This window comes from Bos mutus, chromosome 3 (assembly GCF_027580195.1).
Source record: "Bos mutus isolate GX-2022 chromosome 3, NWIPB_WYAK_1.1, whole genome shotgun sequence".
NCBI lineage: Eukaryota > Metazoa > Chordata > Mammalia > Artiodactyla > Bovidae > Bos > Bos mutus.
In genome coordinates, this window is record NC_091619.1 from 76,582,498 (window position 1) to 76,603,300 (window position 20,803).

At 39.7% G+C, this 20,803-nt stretch overlaps 2 protein-coding genes across 6 annotated transcripts in view; both read right to left on the minus strand.

The window, feature by feature from the left end:
- Positions 1-20,803, minus strand: part of SGIP1 (SH3GL interacting endocytic adaptor 1) — a 237,433-nt gene that overhangs the window by 183,470 nt on the left and 33,160 nt on the right. The gene's annotated exons all lie outside the window — the stretch shown is intronic.
- Positions 20,137-20,594, minus strand: LOC102270102 (small ribosomal subunit protein uS15). The gene has a single exon (XM_014478227.2). It carries the CDS (start codon positions 20,572-20,574, stop codon positions 20,176-20,178), a length of 399 nt encoding a protein of 132 aa, XP_014333713.2. The 5' UTR covers positions 20,575-20,594; the 3' UTR covers positions 20,137-20,175.

Here is a 20,803-nt window from a genome sequence, read left to right on the forward strand (position 1 = left end):
CGAAAGAAATGAAGGAAACATTTCAAAGTGTAACCTGAGATTGAGCCTGGTGGCGCTGTGTCTTCCCTATTCCCCCTTTTAGTTTTTTTCTCTCTCAGTACGCAGCACACACACACACACATAGGACTGGACTCATAACATTTTTCTAGACAGCTCAGTAAATTAGCTCATCAGATTCAAATTATTAATCATTTGAGTACCTGCTATGTTCAAAGTCTGCTTTTATGTAGAAAAACAAATGTCTGGGATCTTGCTTAAGGGAGAGAAACAAGTACAACTGTCACTGTAGTAGAGATGAGGGAAGATAACCTCCACCAGTTAAAACAGTCCCGTCACCTCTCTCCTCTGTGCACTTCCCTTGTGACCAGCCTGCCACATGGTCAGAATCAGAAGCCAGGGGCCATCAAGTTAATTAGTTATTTTAAGCATCAAGGATAGAGTGAATTCAAAATAGAGAATGGTTATCAAACCAAGATATACGTAGATTAACCATTCAGGCTCAGTCTAAGAAAGAAAAGCATTCTCTAAGGGGTTCCTTTCCATGAGGAGGCCCTGGAATATATCACCAGATTAGGCAAGGGTACAAGGGCAAGCCTCTGTGACAAACATGAGGTCTGAGATAAGAGTGAAAGGGAGTCCAGAGGAGAGGCCAACAAAGGCTTTTATAGAGGAACTGATACTTGAAATGGACTTTGAAGAATGAAAAAAACATTTAATTAGCAGAGATGAGAGGAAGACAGTCCCAGTCGCAGCTTGAGCTTTATTTGGGAAAACATCTTCCCTGCTAGTGAACAGCAGTTCAGTAGTTATTTGGGACATTCAAATGTGTCCCAACACCCTAGCAGCTGCCCTTCCCCCAAAATAAGACAGAGTTTTTTCAGCTCTAACTGCTGCAGCTGCATGCCAATCACCAGGCAGGACCCGCTGACGCTGCAGCCCTGAGCAGGCACCTGGTCTGCCTTGGGGGAATGTGGGAGGGGAGATGAGACAGTCATTCCCCTTGTCTATTTTGTAATCACTGAAGGAGAATTCCTAGAGCCCAGGCTTCAGGTGATACATGGCTACTCTTTCAAGAAGTTTGGCATATGGTCACTGCCCACTGCTACCAACTGAGAAAAGGGACAAGAAAAAAGAAGGATAGGAAGGGAAGACAAAAAACAAGACCACAGATAGTTGCACAAAACTTAGAGAGAGGGATTTTTGGAGCTAACTTATTGATGATAAAGAGTTTGGTTCAGGAGATCTCAGGATGTGGATTAATGTTTGGTGTAGTGATAAAATCAGCTATCAACTCCTTGAGTGTTCACCATATGTGTTGGGTTCACTATCTCTTTACATCCTTGCTTGTTCTTAGTCGTGTCCAACTCTTTGCAACCCCACGGACCGTAGCTCAACAGGTTCCGCTGTAATGGGATTTCCCAGGCAAGAATACTGGAATGGATTGTCATTTGCTCCTCCAAGGGACCTTCTCCACCCAGGGATCGAACTTGCATGTCCTGCATCTCCTACACTGGCAGGCATATTCTTTAACACTGTGCTACTTAGGAAGCCTCCTTTACATCCTTACCCTACAGTCTCATCTCCATTTGACAGATGAGGACACTGTGGTTTGCAAAAGTAAATACTTGCATAGATTCATAAAGCTTTTTAAAAATAGCTGAATTAAAAAAAGATTGAACCCCGTTTACTGACTCTAGAAATCCAGGCTCCTAACCCCATCACAATGGGATTAACCAGTTAGGTTCAGCCATGGGAAGCAGCTTGGGTACAGTTATTCCAGTTTACTTAACAGAAAGATATTCTCCTTCCTCCTCAACTTCACTGATTGCAAGTTGAAACATTCTCCATTAGAGCCTCCTTTTCGAGAAGAAAAATGCTAATGCTAATACAGTACCTCCTTCCTTGTCAACAGCTTTCAAACTAATTATCTTCATGACTCCAGAGGGACCCAATCACACGTCCCATCTCCATCTTGCTACCTTCTGTTCTCATTGTCACCTGCTGCTGCAACACACTAGTCACACCTGGCCCCCTTTGCATCTTGGCACCTTCACACTCAGCTCGTGTCTGCATGCCCCCAGCAACAAAAGTTCTGAAGTGAAGTAAGTTTCACACTGCCCCTGGTGTAAGGATAAAGCCGCCACCATCTGAGGGAAGCCTAGATCCATGTAGAACCCAGGTCACTGATAACAAAGACAAACTCTATCTCTAGTTTTCTTTCCAAGATACCCAGATGATGGGTAGTTTCCATTTAAGCTTTAAACACACAACACATATTTTGTTTTCTTTGAGGTTTGTCAGAATCTAACCATAGACAGAAAATTAAAGGCTTTGATAGGATTTCACCACAGAATACATATGCACCAGGCATGAATCATTCAGTTTCTACAGTGTTAGAAATGAAGGGACACTAGGAATCAGACTGACTGTTTTCCATTTCCATGGGTGAACGCTGAGGCCCAACAGCCTGGCATAACTTACATGAGGACACACTGAGCCACATGCTAGATGTTGACACATATGGGTTTGAGAGAATAGAAAATTACTAAATCTGAAATAGGGCTACTTGGGTCCAGTTTTGAGGTTTTGGACTACAATTTTTAAGTGGTTCATTTATAAAACAACAGTAAGTAGAGGTATGTTTGGGATATGTCTCCAAGTATATATAAGGCCAACTTTAACAATGAGAAAGTTGGTCAGTGAAATTGGGTGTTTTCAATGCACTTTATGGACTTGGAGGGTTCAGAATGTGCCACCCAAAATATACTGCTTTGGCATTATGATTATTTTGAGCTAAAGGCACTTGAGAAAGAGGAGATGCAGGAAGAGATCTCTGACTGCTCCCTTTCTACCCAAAAGGAGGTCATAAAATTTCCCATGAGAAAGGTGTACTCCCTGTACTAGGAAGAGAAGCACATTCTTATCACCAGACACTGGGCATTGACACCAAAAGGGACCTGTACAAATCAACCTGCTAAAACCACCCTTATCTTACATTGGTTCCCCCATATATTTCCTAGTCACTGTCCCACAGTTTATTGCCCCCAGCCCAAGCCCCTTTTGTCTTGTCACATCCTCACAATTTATTGTTCTCTGGGTTAAAAAGTTTATAAGTTTGGGAGCCTAATGTCTTCTTCAGGTTTTCATTTTCCTTCTGAAGATTCCTGTCTACATGTAAAAATATTAAATAAATGTATATGCTTTTCTCCTGTTAATCTGCCTCATGTCAGTTTAATTCTTAGGCTAGTCACAGAACCTAAAGGGGGAGAAGGAAGTTTTTCCTCCTCTACAAACTGTAGCTAAGACTTTAGGCTCTTCTTTCATCACTATCAATCTTATGGGAAATTCACACATGATCTAGTACAAGACCTCTCACCCTCTTTACAACACTCCCTAAATTCCCAGAAGATCTTCACTTTTATCCCCATAAACTGTATATGAACCAAGACACACGTTTTTAACCCCATGAACCATATATGAACTAAGACACCTGTTCTTATCCCCATGAACCATATATAGACACACACCTTCTAAGCAGAAGGTCAAAATGACAGAGAGGATATACAGTTCAAGTGTTCTGTGAATTGCAGCTCTATACATTTTTCTTTCAAAAGACATTGTTTTGCTCCATGGCTCTCAAAGTATCTGTTTGCATACATTTTGACAGGATATAAAGTTAAATCCATTTAGAATGGAAAGACATTTATAATAAATAGCTAACACCATGGCTTCATGAAAGAAAAAAAAAATCATATCCCAAAGATTGGAAGGACACAATCTTTAAATAAAATTTTTGAACAAGGGTGGTTGGCAACCTTAAACACAAACATACACACACATAACATTGTTTTAATTTTGATCACTTCACTGTGGATTCACAGCAGTCTGCAGCCTGGTATTTGAAAACTATATCTGTAAGCAATGGGAGCCATTAAATGTGCTAAGTGGAGAGTACCAAGAATAGACTTGTTAAAGAAAGACTTGATGACAAAGACTATAAATTAAGGAGTGAAAGGACAAGGTGACAAATCCCCATGTGCTGCAGAGGAAGCAAACTGTACTCTCCTCCTACTTAAAGAATTAAAAACAGTCTAATCGTTCTAATAGATGTATAGTCTGTTGTGCTGTGCTGTCACTAAGTCATATCTGACTCTCTGCAACCCATGAACTGTAGCCTGCCAGGATCCTCTGTCTAAGGAACTTTGCAAGCAAGAATATTGGAGTGGGTTGCCATTTCCTCTTCCAGGGGACCTTCCCCACTCAGGGATGAAACCCACGTCTCCTGCTTTGGCAGGTGGATACTTTACCACTGTGCCACCTAGGAAGCCCTAGATGTATTCTATATGGGCCTAATTAAAGACCTAGAATGTATATAATACAGAGCTATATTAGGTGATGAGTAAACTATGAGAGACTTGGAGATAAGCACACATAAGTTGGGAAGGTGTGAAAAGGGAGAGAGGATGGAGAGAATGGGAAGGGTGGGGTCTTCCCAGAGACTAGATAGTCATTTGCTAAACCAGTTTCCTCCTCTTTGTGGACCACAACCAAGTTATATTTCCAAGAGTCTCTTGCAATTAGATGTGCTTTGTGATGCAACAAAACTTTAGTGGAAGTGATACTAGGTACTCCCAAGTGAGAGGGCAGAGGAATGGCTGTGCCTCTCCCAGCTACATAAAGAAGACTCTGAAGACCTAGAGACATAAGACGGCAAGAACTTAGGTCTCTGACTGAATGCATCAGATACTCCTTACCTACCAGGAATACCCATTATGGGAATGAGAAGACACATTAGATAGTGTGAAGCCACCATAATGTCTGAGTTTGTTTGTTATACCAGCCAGCATCACTATAAAAATAATGTATCTGATGATCATGCCTAAGTTCTAAAGAAAAGAACAGCTTTATTGAGATACAGTTTATATACAGTAAGTTTCCAAGCCAATGATCTTTAGTATGTTCTCAGACTTGTGCAGTCATCACAGCTACCTAATTCTAGAGCATTTTAATCACTTCACAAAGAAATCCTATACCCATTAGCAATCTCCTCCCATTTTCATCCAACCCTTCCAGTCCTAGACAGGTGCTTATCTTCCTCTCTCTACAGATTTTCCTATTCTGGACACTTTGTATAAATGGGATAAAACAATATTTGGTCTTTTGTGATTATTCCCTCTTACTTAGAACAGTGTTTTCAAGGTTCATCCACGTAGCATGTATCAGTTCTTCATTCTTTTTATTGCTGAGTAACACCCCACTGTATGGATATACCATATTGTACACTTTCATTCGTTAACCAAGCTTTTCTTGTATTTGCTGTAGGAGCTTTAAAATATCCTATCATCATATTGAAGAGGTGATTCATTTATCTAGAGGATGCACACACACATTCAAAGCCCTGTGGGTTACAACTATCAATACTTTGCAAAAAAATGGCTTGCTGCTGCTACTGCTGCTAAGTTACTTCAGTCGTGTCTGACTCTGTGCAACCCCGTAGACGGCAGCCCACCAGGCTCCCCTGTCCCTGGGATTTTCCAGGCAAGAACACTGGAGTGGGTTGCCATTTCCTTCTCCAATGCATGAAAGTGAAAAGTGAAAGTGAAGTCGCTCAGTCGTGTCCGACTCTTAGCGACCCCATGGACTGCAGCCTACCAGGCTCCTCCATCCATGGGATTTTCCAGGCAAGAGTGCTAGAGTGGGGTGCCATTGCTTTCTCCGAAAAAAATGGCTTATTTGACTTAAAATCATTCAAAAAATCAGTCATTCAGAAAAATCGAAATTCCTGTTAGAGTGATAACATACAAATCACCTTAAAGTGGAAAAAAAACCCAAGAGGAAAGCACATGGCTTTATACCTTTTAATTCAAGAATTCTAAGAAAAAAATAATACACTGCAGGCAAACAGTTTGGCAGTAGCCTCCATAAGGATGCATTTTGGGGAGGAACCCACAGAACTAAAGCTAATGTCAACACAAAGCAATTAAGTAGAAATTAGGTTTTGCTGGGTCAGGAAAAAAGTTCATTAAAGGAATCAAGTCTCAATGTTTTTCTAAAGATAAATCCCAGCTTAGTCTAAAAAATCATTAAATCTTAATTACAGAGTTAATTTGTTGCTGGTGTCTACAAATGAAATATTAACATATTTCTGTAGCCTGGAAGTTTAGAATTGTGATTTTTCTTTTCATGGTAGAGAAGTTGACTATCTGGGAAGATTTATAAGACTGGAGAAAAATTGCAAGACAGAAAAATGCTGCTTATGTATTCGCTCTCTTTAGGTCATCAGGAGGACATTCACAAAGAAAGAATTGACTCTGCAGGCATTACATTCATATGATAGACACTTATCAAGCACTCCTTGTTTCCTGGGCCCTATTGAGGTGCTGGGAATACAGAGACATAGAGACACTGGCTTGGTTATTACAACAGAATGTAGTAAAATCTGTAGAGAGTCATGGATAAAGACGAAAACTTGGAGAGAATGACTAATTCTGACTGAATGCCTTGTCTCAATGGCAAATATATTGTGTACGGTCTTGGGATGAGTAATTTGCTATGTGAGGAGAACAAGGAAATTCTGGATAGTGGGAATGAAATCCACAAAGATTTGGAGTCATGATAAGTCATGGAAAGTTTAGGAAAAAGTGAAACGAGAGTTATGCGAAGCAGAATTACTGGGAATACAGAAGTAGGTTAAAAACTGGTTTGGGTTCAATCTATAGAGCTCATGAGTTTAGATTTTGTTCTTTAGCCAGCTGAGAACTAGCAGATTTTTCTAAAATATCTTATTTTCTAAAATAAGTTAACGTGGTTGGGTTATTTTTGAAGTTTTACTATAAAAACATACACACACAAAAGAATAAGATACGAATTGTGGTTGATTACCACATGCATATCAACCACCTGGCAATTGTCAACATTTTTCCACTTTTGCTTTATTTAAATGGAGGATTTTAAAGCAAGTCACACACCTGATTTCATCTCACTCCTACATCTTTACATGAAAATATGTTCTTATCAATCCACTTTCACATCTAAATAAAATAATATTGTACTGGCATAATTTAATCATTTATGGACTTAAATGCTCTTATCTTATAAATATCTTTTTATAGTAGGTTTGCTCAAATGAGAGCCCCCAATTAATTTCCTATGTTGCGCAAGTTGCAAGGATTCTTAAAAATTTTAGTTTAGAACACTACTTCTTCATCCCACTCTCTTTTATCCCCATGCCACTGACTTCCTAAGAAACCTGGTATAATGTTCTGAAGTCTGTCCCACATACTGCATTTATCTGTTTGCTTCCTTATTGGTGTAATTTAATTTTCCACTATTTCTTATAACTGGAAATTTACTCTGAAAGGCCTAATTAGATTCAGCCTCAATTTTTTTGTCAGACAAGAGTACTTCATAGGAGGTACTGCATAATTTATATTGTACCCCACTGGGAAGCACTTAATATCAAGTTGTTCCACTCATAGTGATGTTAATACTGAAGATCAGATTTGCTTCCAAGATGACTTCACCTAGGTCTGTGTGGAAGATGGGACTATGGTGAAGTCATTCTGGTGGCAGGGAGATCAGGTATTACAGCATTATAGGAGCAATGAAGTAGACATGAGGCAGGAAACAGATAAACAGAGAGAATGCCATAATGGACAAGTAATTTTGGAGTAGGATCATTGGAAGACTGGAAATACATTAATATTATAAATTTGGATGGGGGATGGGAATAGGGTCAAGTGAGCCAGTGGTGAGGACAAAAGAATGTAAGCTCCATGATAGCAAAAGACTATGTATATGTTGCCCAATGCTAAACTCTTAATGCTTAGCACTGTGCCTGGCACACAGTAGGTATCTGATAAATATGTGTTAAGTCCATATATGACTGTATTGTTGGATGGACAGGTAGGTGGATAGAGGTGTGGAAGCTACTAAAATAAAAAATTAGTTGGATGTTCACACTACAGCTAGTAGCTGGGGAGATCCTGCATATTTAACTTGCCTTCAGGATATTTGTCTATTGATTATTACTACCTCAGGAAAATGCTTAACACTGTAAGGTATATCTCAAATTGTATAACCCAGGAATGTAAAAAAAAAGATGCAAATGAATCTAAATTTAGTCCATGGGATTCATATCTGGATTTTAGGAATGTAGGAATGAACTTTGTGATTATTTGGGGGCCTCAAATCATAAAAAAGTTTTAGGAAGTTTCTAGGATGATGACAATCTGAGAATTTATGCATCTATATCAATGGCATTTAACATATAAAGTTAAGAATATTAAAAATCATAATTATTAGCAAAATAATGATCTGGTTCCTTGAAAATCAGTAAGTCTCTAGCCAGACTAACTAAGAAAAAAAGGAGAGGTGACACAAACTGCTAATATCAAAAATAAAAATGGAGACATCACTTTTAATGTAATTAAAAATGGCAACCCGCTCCAGTGTTCTTGCCTGGAGAATCCCAGGGACTGGGGAGCCTTGTGGGCTTCCGTCTATGGGGTCGCACAGAGTCGGACATGACTGAAGCGACTTAGCAAAAGCAGCAGTAGCAGCAGCAGCAAAGACTTCAAAAGTATGACAAAAAATATTAAGCCAACAGATTTGATAATCTATATGGAATGTACCAATTCTTTGAAAGGCATAATTTGCAAAAACCCATAAAAGAATAAATAAAAAATGTGACAGGTTTATATCTATAAAGGAATTTTAGTCAAAAAACTAATACTCTTCCAAAGCATCAGGTTCAGATGGGTTCACTGGTGAATTCTACCAAACATTTAAGGAAAAAATTATACCAATTATCTATAATTTTTTCCAGAATGGAGAAATATAGGGAATATTTTCTAACTCATTCTAAGAGATCAGGATTACCCTACTACTAAATTCAGACAAAAACATTCCATAAAAAGAAAACTGCAGATCAATATCTCTCATGTACATAGATTAAAAAATTGTTAACAAAGTATTAGCAAATTGAATTCAACAATGTATATAAGGAATTATATATCGTGATCAAGTGGGATTTATCCTAGGTATATAGTCTGGTTTAACATTCAAAAATTAATTAATGCAATCACATGAACAGGCTAAAGAAGGAAAAATAGCACAGTCATATCAATAGATACAGGAAAAACATAAGGCAAGAAAGGAAATAAAAGGTATACAGACTGTGAAGGAAGAAATGAAACTTCGTTCACAGATGACACGATCATTTTTGTAGAAAGTCTGAAAAAAATGAGCAAAAATCTCCTCGAACTAGTAAGTGATTACAGAGAGTTTGCAGAATATAAAGTTGATATGCAAATATAAATCACTTTCCTTTATGCTAGTACTGAAAATGTGGAAATAAAGCACAGCATCATTTCCAACAAATATGCTAAGTCACTTCAGTTGTGTCCGACTCTGTGCAACCCCATAGATGGCAGCCCACCAGGCTCCCCCGTTCCTGGGATTCTCCAAGCAAGAACACTGGAGTGGGTTGCCATTTCCTTCTCCAATGCAGGAAAGTGAAAAGAGAAAGTGAAGTCGCTCAGTTGTGTCCGACTCTTAGCGACCCCATGGACTGCAGCCTACCAGGCTCCTCCATCCATCGGATTTTCCAGGCAAGAGTACTGGAGTGGGGTGCCATTGCCTTCTCCGTCCAACAAATAAAATAGGTATAAATCTAACAAACTGGTATAAGAACTATGTGAGTGGAATTATGAACTCTAATAAAGATATCAGAGAATAATTAGAGAGATATTCCATGTACATGAATAGGAAAAATCCAGTTCTTCCCAACTTGATCTTTAGATTCAATGCAATCTCAATAAAAATTCTAGCAAGTTACTTTGTAGATATCTAGAAACTGATTCTAAGGTTTATGGAGAGGCAAAAAATCTGGAATAGCACAGTATTTAAGGGTAAGAACAAAATTAGACGACTGATACTACCATTCAAGAAGATAGAGAGCCCAGAAACAGAATCACTTAAATACAGTCACTTATCTTTGACAATGCAGCAAAGGAAACACAGTGAAGCAAAGATTGTCATTAGGTGACCTTGGGTATGGCAATGACTTTTTACACATAACCATACAGGCATGATCCATGAAAGAAATAGCTGACAAGCTGGAATTCATTAAAATTAAAAATCTCTGTCCTGCAAAAGATAATATCAAGAAAATGAGAAGACAAGCCATAGACTGGTAAAAAATGTGTGCAAAAGATAATATGATAAAGAATTGTTATTCAAAATATACCCCCCAAAAGCCTTTTAAAGCTCAATGTGGATCAACCTAGAACCTATTATACAGAGTGAAGTTAAGTCAGAAAGAGAAAAACAAATACTGTATAATAAAGCATATATATGGAATCTAGAGAGATGGTATTGATGAAGCAATTTTGCAGGGCAGGAAAGAAGGCACAAACATGAACAGAATTTTGGACACAGTAGGGGACGGAGAGGGTGGGATGATTTGAGAAACATGTGTATTACCATATGTAAAATACATAGCCAGTGGGAATTTGCCGAATGATGCAGGGAAACCAAATCTGGCGCTCTGTGACAACCTAGAGGGGTGAGCTGCAGGGGGGCGGGGAAATGGGAGGGAGGTTCAAGAGAGGGGGACGTATGTATACCTATGGCTGATTCATGTTGATGTGTGGCAGATAATTGCAATATTATAATTATCCTCCAATTAAAAATAAAATAAAAATTCTCATTGATAAAAAATAAAATGCAAAACACAATTGAAAGACCAAAGACATGAACAAACACTTCACCAAAGAAGATATATAGGTGACAAGTGAAAATGAAAATCGGTCACACAGTCATGTCTACTCTTTGCAATCCCATGGACTATAGCCTGCCTGGCTCCTCTGTCCATGGAATTCTCCAGGCAAGAATACTGGAGTGGGTTGCCATTTCCTTCTCCGGGGATCTTACCGACCCAGGGATCGAACCTGAGTCTCCTGCATTGCAGGAAGATTTTTTACCAACTGAGCCACTAGGGAAGCCCATAAGTGTATAAAAATATTTTCAATATCATCAGTTCAGTTCAGTTCAGTCTCTGAGTCGTGTCCGACTCTTTGCAACCCCATGAATTGCAGCATGTCAGGCCTCCCTGTCAGAGAAGGCAATTGCACCCCACTCCAGTACTCTTGCCTGGAAAATCCCATGGATGGAGGAGCCGGTAGGCTGCAGTCCATGGGGTCGCTAAGAGTCGGATACGACGGAGTGACTTTACTTTCACTTTTCACTTTCATGCATTGGAGAAGGAAATGGCAACCCACTTCAGTGTTCTTGCCTGGAGGAAGAATCCCAGGGATGGGGGAGCCTGGTGGGCTGCTGTCTATGGGGTGGCACAGAGTCGGACACGACTGAAGTGACTTAGCAGCAGCAGCAGCAGCAGGCCTCCCTGTCCATCACCAACTCCCGGAGTTCACCCAAACTCATGTCCATCGAGTTGGTGATGCCATCCAGCCATCTTATCCTCTGTCGTCCACTTCTCCTCCTGCCCCCAATCTCTCCCAGGATCAGTCTTTTCCAATGAGTCAACCCTTCACATGAGGTGGCCAAAGTACTGGAGTTTCAGCATTAGCATTAGTTCTTCCAAAGAACACCCAGGACTGATCTCCTTTAGAATGGACTGGTTGGATTTCCTTGCAGTCCAAGGGACTCTCAAGAGTCTTCTCCAACACCACAGTTCAAAAGCATCAATTCTTCGGCGCTCAGCTTTCTTCACATTCCAACTTTCACATCCATACATGACCACTGGAAAAACCATAGCTTTGCCTAGATGGACCTTTGTTGGCAAAGTAATGTCTCTGCTTCAATATCGTATGTCATTAGGAAATCACAAATTAAGACAATTATGAGGTACCACTATTCATGCATTAGAATAGCCCAAATCCAGAACACTCACAATACCAAATGCTGACAAGGATGAGGAGAAACAGGGACCCTCATTCATTGCTGGTGGGAATGCAAAATGATATAGCCACTTTGAAAGACAGTTTGGCAGTTTCCTACGAAAATATATATATTCTTATCACACAACCCAGCAATCACACATCTTGGAATTTACCCAAACCAAATGAAAACTTATGCCCATACAAAAACCTGCACATGCATGTTGACAGCAGCTTTATCATAATTACCAAAACCTGGAAGCAATTGAGGTGTTGCTCAGTAGATGAATGGAAAAATAAACTGTGGTGCACCCAGACAATGTAATATCATTCATCACTAAAAAGAAATAAGCTACCGAGATACAAAAAGGCATGGAAGAAATTTAAATGTGTATCACTAAGTGAAAGAACACAATCTGAAAATAAAACTTATTGAACTTCCGGTTATAAGATGAATAAGTTCTGACAACCTAATGTAAAACATGGTGATTATAGTTAACAAAACTATATTTTATACTTGAAAGTTGCTAAGAGATTAGATCTTAACTGTTATCACCACAAAAAAGAAACTGTTAATTATGTGATATGGCTGAAGTGTTAACTAACCCTGCTGTTGCAATCATTTCAAAACAAACAAGTATACCAAATCATCATCTTAAAAATACCAAGGTGTAAGTCAACTATATCTTAACAATGCTGGAAAAACTAAAATTATAATAAAAAACCTAATACTATATAATGAAAATGATACTTACAAAAATAAAACTTAAAAGACCTAAAATAGGCCACCAAGGCAAAGACTCTGGTCTTTAATGATGGTAGTGTTTTCCCCTTTTCTTTTTTTCAAATGACATCTTTTTTAATCTCATAGAATGCTGTCAGCCCTCCTTATCTTTAGGTTGCACATGTGTGGATTCAACAAACTGCAGGATCATTTAGTACTATATTTACAACCCGTAGTTGGTTGAATTCACAGATGCAGAACACCTGGATATGGAAGGCCAGCTATGGGACTTGAGCATCCGCAGAGTTTGGTATCTGCAGCAGGGCCTGAAACCAATCCCCCATGAATACCAATGGACAATTGTATTACCTCCTCTGTTCTGAATGTTTGAAAATATCTATATTCTTCCTAGTAAGATAAGAAAGTTTGTATTATCATATTCCTTCCTTACTACCAGATTAGTAGCATTTATTACCATTAATCATTACTTTTCAATGGTTTAATAACTGAAAGGATCATATGTTTAACCAGTGCTTATTTTTTAAATCTCTTCTTTTTTATTAATGATAAAATCTGATTCATACCACTTTAGTGAAAATTTGGGGCTTATCAGTTCACATTAGTGAAAAATCAGGAATGGCACTGCCTTCAGACATACTGGAACCACACCATCAGGGCACCATGACCCTGAGCACTCAATTCCCCATTTTCTGAGGGGACGTTCTTCTCACGCTCCACTGTTTGGAGACTGTAGCTACAGGTGCACATCCTCTCAGGTTTAACTTCAAGAGAACAGAGAGTACTGTCAGGAGCTCCCACGTAATTCCCAGAATTCATTTCTGACTCAACCCATCACTGATCTAAATGTTTTATTGATTTTATTTTTATAAGGATTGTCATTTTGTTCTGCTTGGTTAAGTCTGTGCCACATGTCATATAGAGGAATGGCTAGCTCCCAGAGGAGATTTTGGATACTAGAGGAAGAGCAGATGCATTCTAGCAAGACAACAACTCTAAAAAAATTGCCTATTTTGTACTGTGCTTTCATATTATCTTGTGACTACCATCCCCAGCGCACAAATGAGAACCTGATGCTCGCTGAGTGGTGTGGCTGGGACTATAAATGAGGTCTCCCTTCTCTTAGCTGGGTGTCATTCTGCTGAACGAGATTGTGCTGCATAGTAGAATAAATACTCATTACTCCAAAAATGAATGAAAGAACTCTTCTCCCAGAAAAAGTCTTTTTTATCTTGTTGGATAAAATAAAATATTTTGGAGGCAAATATAAAAATTCCTCTTTCCAAGTTTTCAATTGTTATTTCAATGTCTCTGAAATCAATATGATGAATAGAGTATGAATTAGCCCCTAAGAAAGTTGATAGCCCCAAGAGACAACAATTGTTCACTAATTCACATTGATCTTAACAACATCTCATGATTCAAATAGCAAAGTTGCTGGCAGAGAGTGCTGAGATCAGTTGCTTACCACTAGAGAAATCAGCCTAGCACCCTTCTAATGATAAGATTTACATGAAAGTGAAAGTCACTTCAGTCAGGTCTGACTCTTTGTGACTATACAGTCCATGGAATTCTCCAGGCCAGAATACTGGAGTGGGTAGCCTTTCCCTTCTCCAGGAGATCTTCCCAACGCAGGGATCGAACCCAGGTCTCCCACATTGCAGGCAGATTCTTTACCAGCTGAGCCACCAGGGAAGCCTAGGAATACTGGAGTGGGTAATCTGTCCCTTCTTCAGTGGATCTTCCCAACCCAGGAATCGAACCGGGGTCTCCTATATTGCAGGCAGATTCTTTGCCAGCTGAGGCAAGAAATCCTAAGATTTACATAGTTGCTTGTGAAGTTCCAACATACTACAGATGAATGATTCATTTTCCCTAATTAAAGGAAGACATCAAAATGATTACTTCTTTTACTCTTTCACTCAGTGTAATGACTGATCTGGGTTGATCCTGACTGAAGCCATAACAACTTAGAATGATATACCTAAAATTTGCTCTTTTAATAAAATGGGCTGGAAAATGGATGAACACTTAAAGTTCAGACTGCATGTGTTAAGCCATTTCAGTCATGTCTAACTCTTTGCGACCCTATAGACCATAACCCCGTACACTCCTTCGTCCATGGGATTCTCCAGGCAAGAATACCGGAGTGGGTTGCCATGCACTCCTCCAGAGGATCTTCCCAGACCAGGGATTGAACCTGCATCTTGTAAGTCATCTGGATTGGCAGGCAAGTGCTTTTTGCTTTCTCCTAGAATTTACAACATGGTAGAAACCGAAAAGTTTTTCATGACAAACCAGACTTGAAATTCTACAAAGGCAAAGACCACATGTATTGAACTCACTGCCTGGCAATTACCCAGAGACTTGCACAGGAGAGATAAATAAAGTGTGTCGAATAACTGAGTGAGTAAACGATTCACTTAACTTTCCCAGAGGAGCACGAGTCTTCCAGCTTTGGGATTCCACTCTGACACTTTGTTCTAGAACTCTGAGCCTGAATTTCAGAAAGTCCTTCTGATTTGTTAACCCCCACCCCCCATCAATTTAGAAATATCTCCCCTTCTTCAGATTTCTTTTGTATTTTCTGTCCATAACTCTCTCATTTAGAGTTTACTTACCTCACTTTATATATGTGTGTGTGTTATTGTCCTCAATTTTAACTGGAAGTTTCTAGATTCTGGACACTTAGGTTTATCTTTTTTATATACCCTGAAACCTAGTACAGCCCTGAAATATTTAAATTTGCATTTCACCTTTTTCTAATAACCTGGGCAGTTCCCATAAAGACACACCCAAGAGAAACACAGTATGTTTAAAACTAAAAACCAATAAAATAGAAAGCAAGAGTCCATGTAAATAGAAGGGGATACATTCTTTCAGAGTTAATTAGACAGATTGTACTTGGGCAATAAATTTGGTTTCAAGTTTTCCAGCACAAAAAGAAAAAGAGGGTATCCAAATTATATGTCAGATAACTATGCACTGGCCAGAACATTTCTCCCTATGACATTACACCCGAATAAAAATTTATCAGGAGTCTCTGTAGCAGAAAGCAAATGGACACTGGAGTCAGGTTGTCCTGGTTTTATATCTCATTTTCTGTCCCTTTCCTAACTATGTGACTTCAGGCAAGGCATTTAAACTCACCAGACCTCAGTTCCTTCATTTGGAAAATGAGGACTTGGGTAACTATAAACCCCAAGGGGCTATTCTAAGAAGTGCTATTACTAAGCTAGTTAAATAGTAATAATAATAATTAATAGTAGTGCATCTTACTGTACCAGGCACTGTGCCAAGGGCTCAATGTATAGTATCTCACTTCTCTCTTGTTCCTCTCTTGTGAGGGAGGTGACTGAAACAGTGTGGTGAAGTGTGGGCCTAAGGTCCTGCAGCTAGCTAGCCCACTGTGTGACTTTTAGCATTTGATCCCTTGCATGCCTGGTAAATATCTCCTGCCATCCCATTTTTACAAAAAGAATAACTGCTGCAGTATGCTTTTCTATATGCATAATTTCAAACTATTCTGGGACCATATTTGCACCCTTGTAAAGAGAAAATGGCAGATGACATAGAAATCTCAAGTCTCTTGAGAATACTAAATAAATTTCTGTGTGCTTTCTTTGCATGTTTGTATGCACTAAGTTTAGATCAGTCAGGTTCAACCATAGCTTCCTCACACTGAATTTTCCCTGTGCATAGCACACAGAGGCATAGCGCCTATCCAGCCCCATCGCATCACTCTCTGCTTCCCAGGAGATCTTATTTCCAGGTTCCAGGTGAGAAAGAAGTCAAAAGGGCATTTATCAACTTAAGTGAGTTACAGGACAGTCAATAGACTGAGTTCAATTCCAGGCATGCTATTCATTAACCACTGGACTTTGGGAAGGTCACTCTGAAACATGAGTGTCACTGTGGGTAAAGTGAATAAGTTGGACAAGTTTAGTAATAGCTATTGAATTGCTTTTTTAGGGACCTGTTTCAGGGACTGCTACTCCAGTGCAAAGAGGAGATTAAAATGTTCTCAACCCCTAACTTCAACTGGGGAAACTCTAGTTTTATTGTTTTTTTTTAATTTACTGCATGTTGACTTTAGTTTGAGTTAAAAAGCGCCTCTGACACATTGAACTAGATGATTGTTAACAGTCCTGGTTTAACAGCGTGGCTGAACAATCTGAATGCACATCCATTCCTGGCTGAACTGACTGCCCTAGGTGGGACTTCGGTGTTACAATTTGCCACTAGTAGTAGGCATGGCAGGTTTACTAAGAGAAGAGTTAGGTAGAGAACTTTTTGCTTTTCTTTGCTAAGTTCTGAAAAGAAGCAAAATATTCCAGATGATAATCCTTCTCGGAAACTGGCAAGTAGATGGCCACAGGAAGACACTGGTTGCAAAGGAGACCAGATGAACTGGGAAATTATTTACTGCTTCCAGCAAATTAGCTGAAGAAGAAAAAAAAGAACGCTTTCTCCCTTTTAGTACTGTGGGGAGGAAGTAAACAAAACATTCCATCTGATGTGATTCAGAATTTCCCAGATGCTAAGCCAATCGGCCTGCTGGAGAGTTCTAAGCCATTAGGACTTTCCCAAAGCATCCTAAAAGCACAGAACCCTCTCTTATGAAAGATGCAGCAGCAGAAAGGACTGCCCGCAGGCTCCCACTCAGGAGATCTGGTCCTCCTGGTCTTTCCTCTGTTTCTCTTTGTTTGGAATTGGGCAAGTCACTTTTTTTTCTCTGATGTTGGTTTTCAAATCTGTCAAAGGAAGATTCTGGACTAGGTATGTTTAACTAAGGTCTCTTCTTGCTACAACATAGAATGTTCCTCCAAATAACCCAGGACTCAGCCAAATGGACAGCCCCAAGTCGCCTGGCCTCTGGAACACTTCTCAGTATTGAAGTAGAAACCTCTTAAGCCCCAACCCTGCAGATGACGATACTCTTACTGACTGGCTCCTCAGTACCTTCAAGGTTTACTGGGTGGGGCATAATCGTTTTAGGCACATCTTGTTCAGATGGTCTAGTGTAAAATCAAATTCTTGATGTGCTTTTCCTTTTCTAACTCATTTTTATTTCCTCTGTACTTCATGCTGATATTTCAGGACAATGTCTGCTTCCCCCTCAATGTCCCCTAAATATTACATATTAAAGAGTAGTGGATAATAGATTCTAACAACAACAAATAGAGAGTAATAATGGAAAGGTTATATTATTACTAAGTGGGTTACTTAAAGGGGTTTCCCAGGTGGTACTAGTGGTTAAAACACACACACACACACGCTAATGCAGGAGATTTAAAAAGAGAGGCAGGTTTGATCCCTGGGTTGGGAAGATCCTCTGGAGAAGGACACAGCAATCCAGTCTAATATTCTTGCCTGGAGAACCTGATGGACAGAGTCCATGGTCCATGGCCTATAGCCCATAAGGTTGCACAGAGTCGGACATGACTGAAGTGACTTAGCATACATGCAGCTTACTTAAAATTGAATTTTAAATATTTCTACTCTTAAAAATCACAAGTCATTATTATCACAGAGAATCTTCCTTCTGTCAGATTTCTTCATTGTTCCTCAGCTCCTCAGTCTATTGCAGATCATAGCTCACTACAGTCCTTTCAAAGTCCTTTCCTGGGCAATTCCTGGATATTTGAATTTTTTCCAACTTCCTTTTATAGAGCAATTCAGTTCTCTCTCTTTTCTAATGATGCTCCTTGGCTATTCCCTGGGGCCAGCTTTCCACATCTAAAAAGCACAAAGTGTTTTTTTTTTTCCTAATTGATTTCTCTGAGCAGTTTCACATCTGTTTCCTCATCTATAATATGGGGGAAATTGTTCCTGTGAGTTATTGTGAGGCTTCAGTGAGATGATACCTGCTTGGTACCCCAAACAATGCCTGGTGCATAATCATAGTAGGTGCTGAACTAATGTTAGCCACTGGTATTTGCAGTACTCCAAAATCTTTCAGGATTGTTTTGAGGATTAGAGATAAAGGGCCTGCCCCATGGGAGGCATATATAAACATGCAAATATGTTAATAGTTACAAACTGTTTACTCAAAACCAAGCTCTGTTCTATATATGTCCATTTAATATTCACAACAGACAAGAACTATAGATACTCTTCTTATCCTCAATTCACAGATGAGGAAACTGAAGCATAAAGAGGTTAAGTAACTTGCCTAAGGTCACACAGCTAGCTAGCGGCTTAACTAAGATTTAAACTCAGGCAATTAGACTTAAGAGTCTGTGTTTTTACCTTCCATGTTGTCCTGCCTGTTAACTTTTTTAGTAGCATTGTTAAATAAATGGGGGCAGTAGGTTCATTGAATGCATAATCTAACTATAGGACTCTGTATCAAGGAATAAATTCTCTCAAAATACTTCTGAAACACTTTAAAAGTAGCTTTTGGCAGCTCACTGGAATGCCAAAATGGCAGTTCACTAGGTCTTCCAGGAATGTTGTCAGGAAGTCTGGTTGTTTTTCCATTGTTTACTATAAAATGCATCTACTGTCTAAACAGAACTATACCAAAGAATACTAGCAAAAATTGTTAACGTTTCAACAACTGGATCAGCAAAGTGTTAGATGCCAGAGTTTCCTCTATCTGTGTAGATGTATGAGCTACAAAGATGACCTTATTCATGAGACTTATGAGTCTGAAAAACATTTAATGTTTCAATCAAATGAAGCCAACCACATAATCAATCTGGTACTTATTTTGTAGTCACACATTTATTCCTATCCCACACTGTAATTAAGCATCAACCATCAGCTGCCCAATCAAAGACTGAAGTTCAAATGATTTTCCTAAAATCAAACCAAACATTTTCAAGGTCAGCTTCAGCAATGGCTAATCCAGCGAAGGAAAAGATCATTTGGCCCTCCAGACTTCCAAGCTGCACACCCGTGATGAGATGGGCTACTGCCCTTCTTGAAATGAAGGCCTTTTGTTGGGAAGTGTGTGTGAGTAGACACTTGGTTGGTTCCTAGCCCAGTACCTAGCCCCCCGCCTCCCTGGTCATAGCACACTTTCTCTTCCTGACACTACCTGGACTTATTTCAGATATCCCCTCCTCCACATATCCATGTGATTCAGGGGACTCTAACCCCCGCCTCTCTGGCTCCAGCAAGTGGACCCTGATTACCCTCATTAAGCTAATCTGATCACAGTTGTCTCATTCCCCTGGCTAAACCACTGTGTTAGGGATAGACCCAAGACATGAAACATGAGACATTTGCTTGGGGCTTCTGGGAAATGTATCTGAGTTCTAAACAGAGACACCCTAGAGATGGCTCCCTCTGCCTCTGGACATTGTCTTATCCAAAGCTAATGCTTGTTACAGTCATAGTCATTTTCCAGTTCTGAGGATAGCAATATGGAGGAAAGAAAGCCTAGATCCTGATGACAGTATGCTGCTAGTACCCTTTTTTTTTTTTCCTGTTAAACAATGATTTTATTACTTTAGTACAATACACAAATTTATGCAACCAGGGCAGAGGCTGTGGATGACTCGTATTTCCAATTGGGGGTAGGACTCATTTGTTCTTGTAGTATCGAGCCACCTGGTGAATATGGCTCTCAATCAGAATCAGACGTAATTTAGCATCTTTATCCTTTCTGTTCCTCTCAAGATGCTTTCGGACAGCAATAGCTTTCTTAATTAAATGATAGAGATCCTCAGGGAGATCAGGAGCAAGTCTTTTGGACTTAAGAATTCTCAGGATTCTGTTGCCTGTCACAAAATGTACTTGCACAACACCATGAGAGTCTCTCAGGATCACACGGATCTGTGAAGGAGTCAGGCCCTTCTTGGCCAGTTTGTAGATCTGCTCCTTCACGTTGTCAGAAGTGAGCTTCAGCCAGGTGGGGACGCTGCGGCGATAGGGCAGAGCCGACTGGGACAGGCCCTTCCCGGGAGCGCGCATGCGCCCCATGATGGTGGCGGTGTGGTAGCAAAAGGCTAGAGCTTGGTTTTTTACTCTCTCTGCTCCATCCATTGTGTAAAATAATAAACCTCATGATTGAAGGCGTTTGAGTTAAACTTCCCCCATATTTGAATCCCTAAGGATTCTAAGCCCCACCATGCATGCTTACACTTGTGCAGGCTTGTTTCAGCGTTAACCAGACTGCTTTCAGGGAAGGGTGCTAGCTCCACTGTAAGTC

Excerpts from the sequence above, each read along its gene's own strand:
- LOC102270102 (XM_014478227.2), bottom strand. The coding sequence starts at position 20,574 with ATGGGGCGCATGCGCGCTCCCGGGAAGGGCCTGTCCCAGTCGGCTCTG.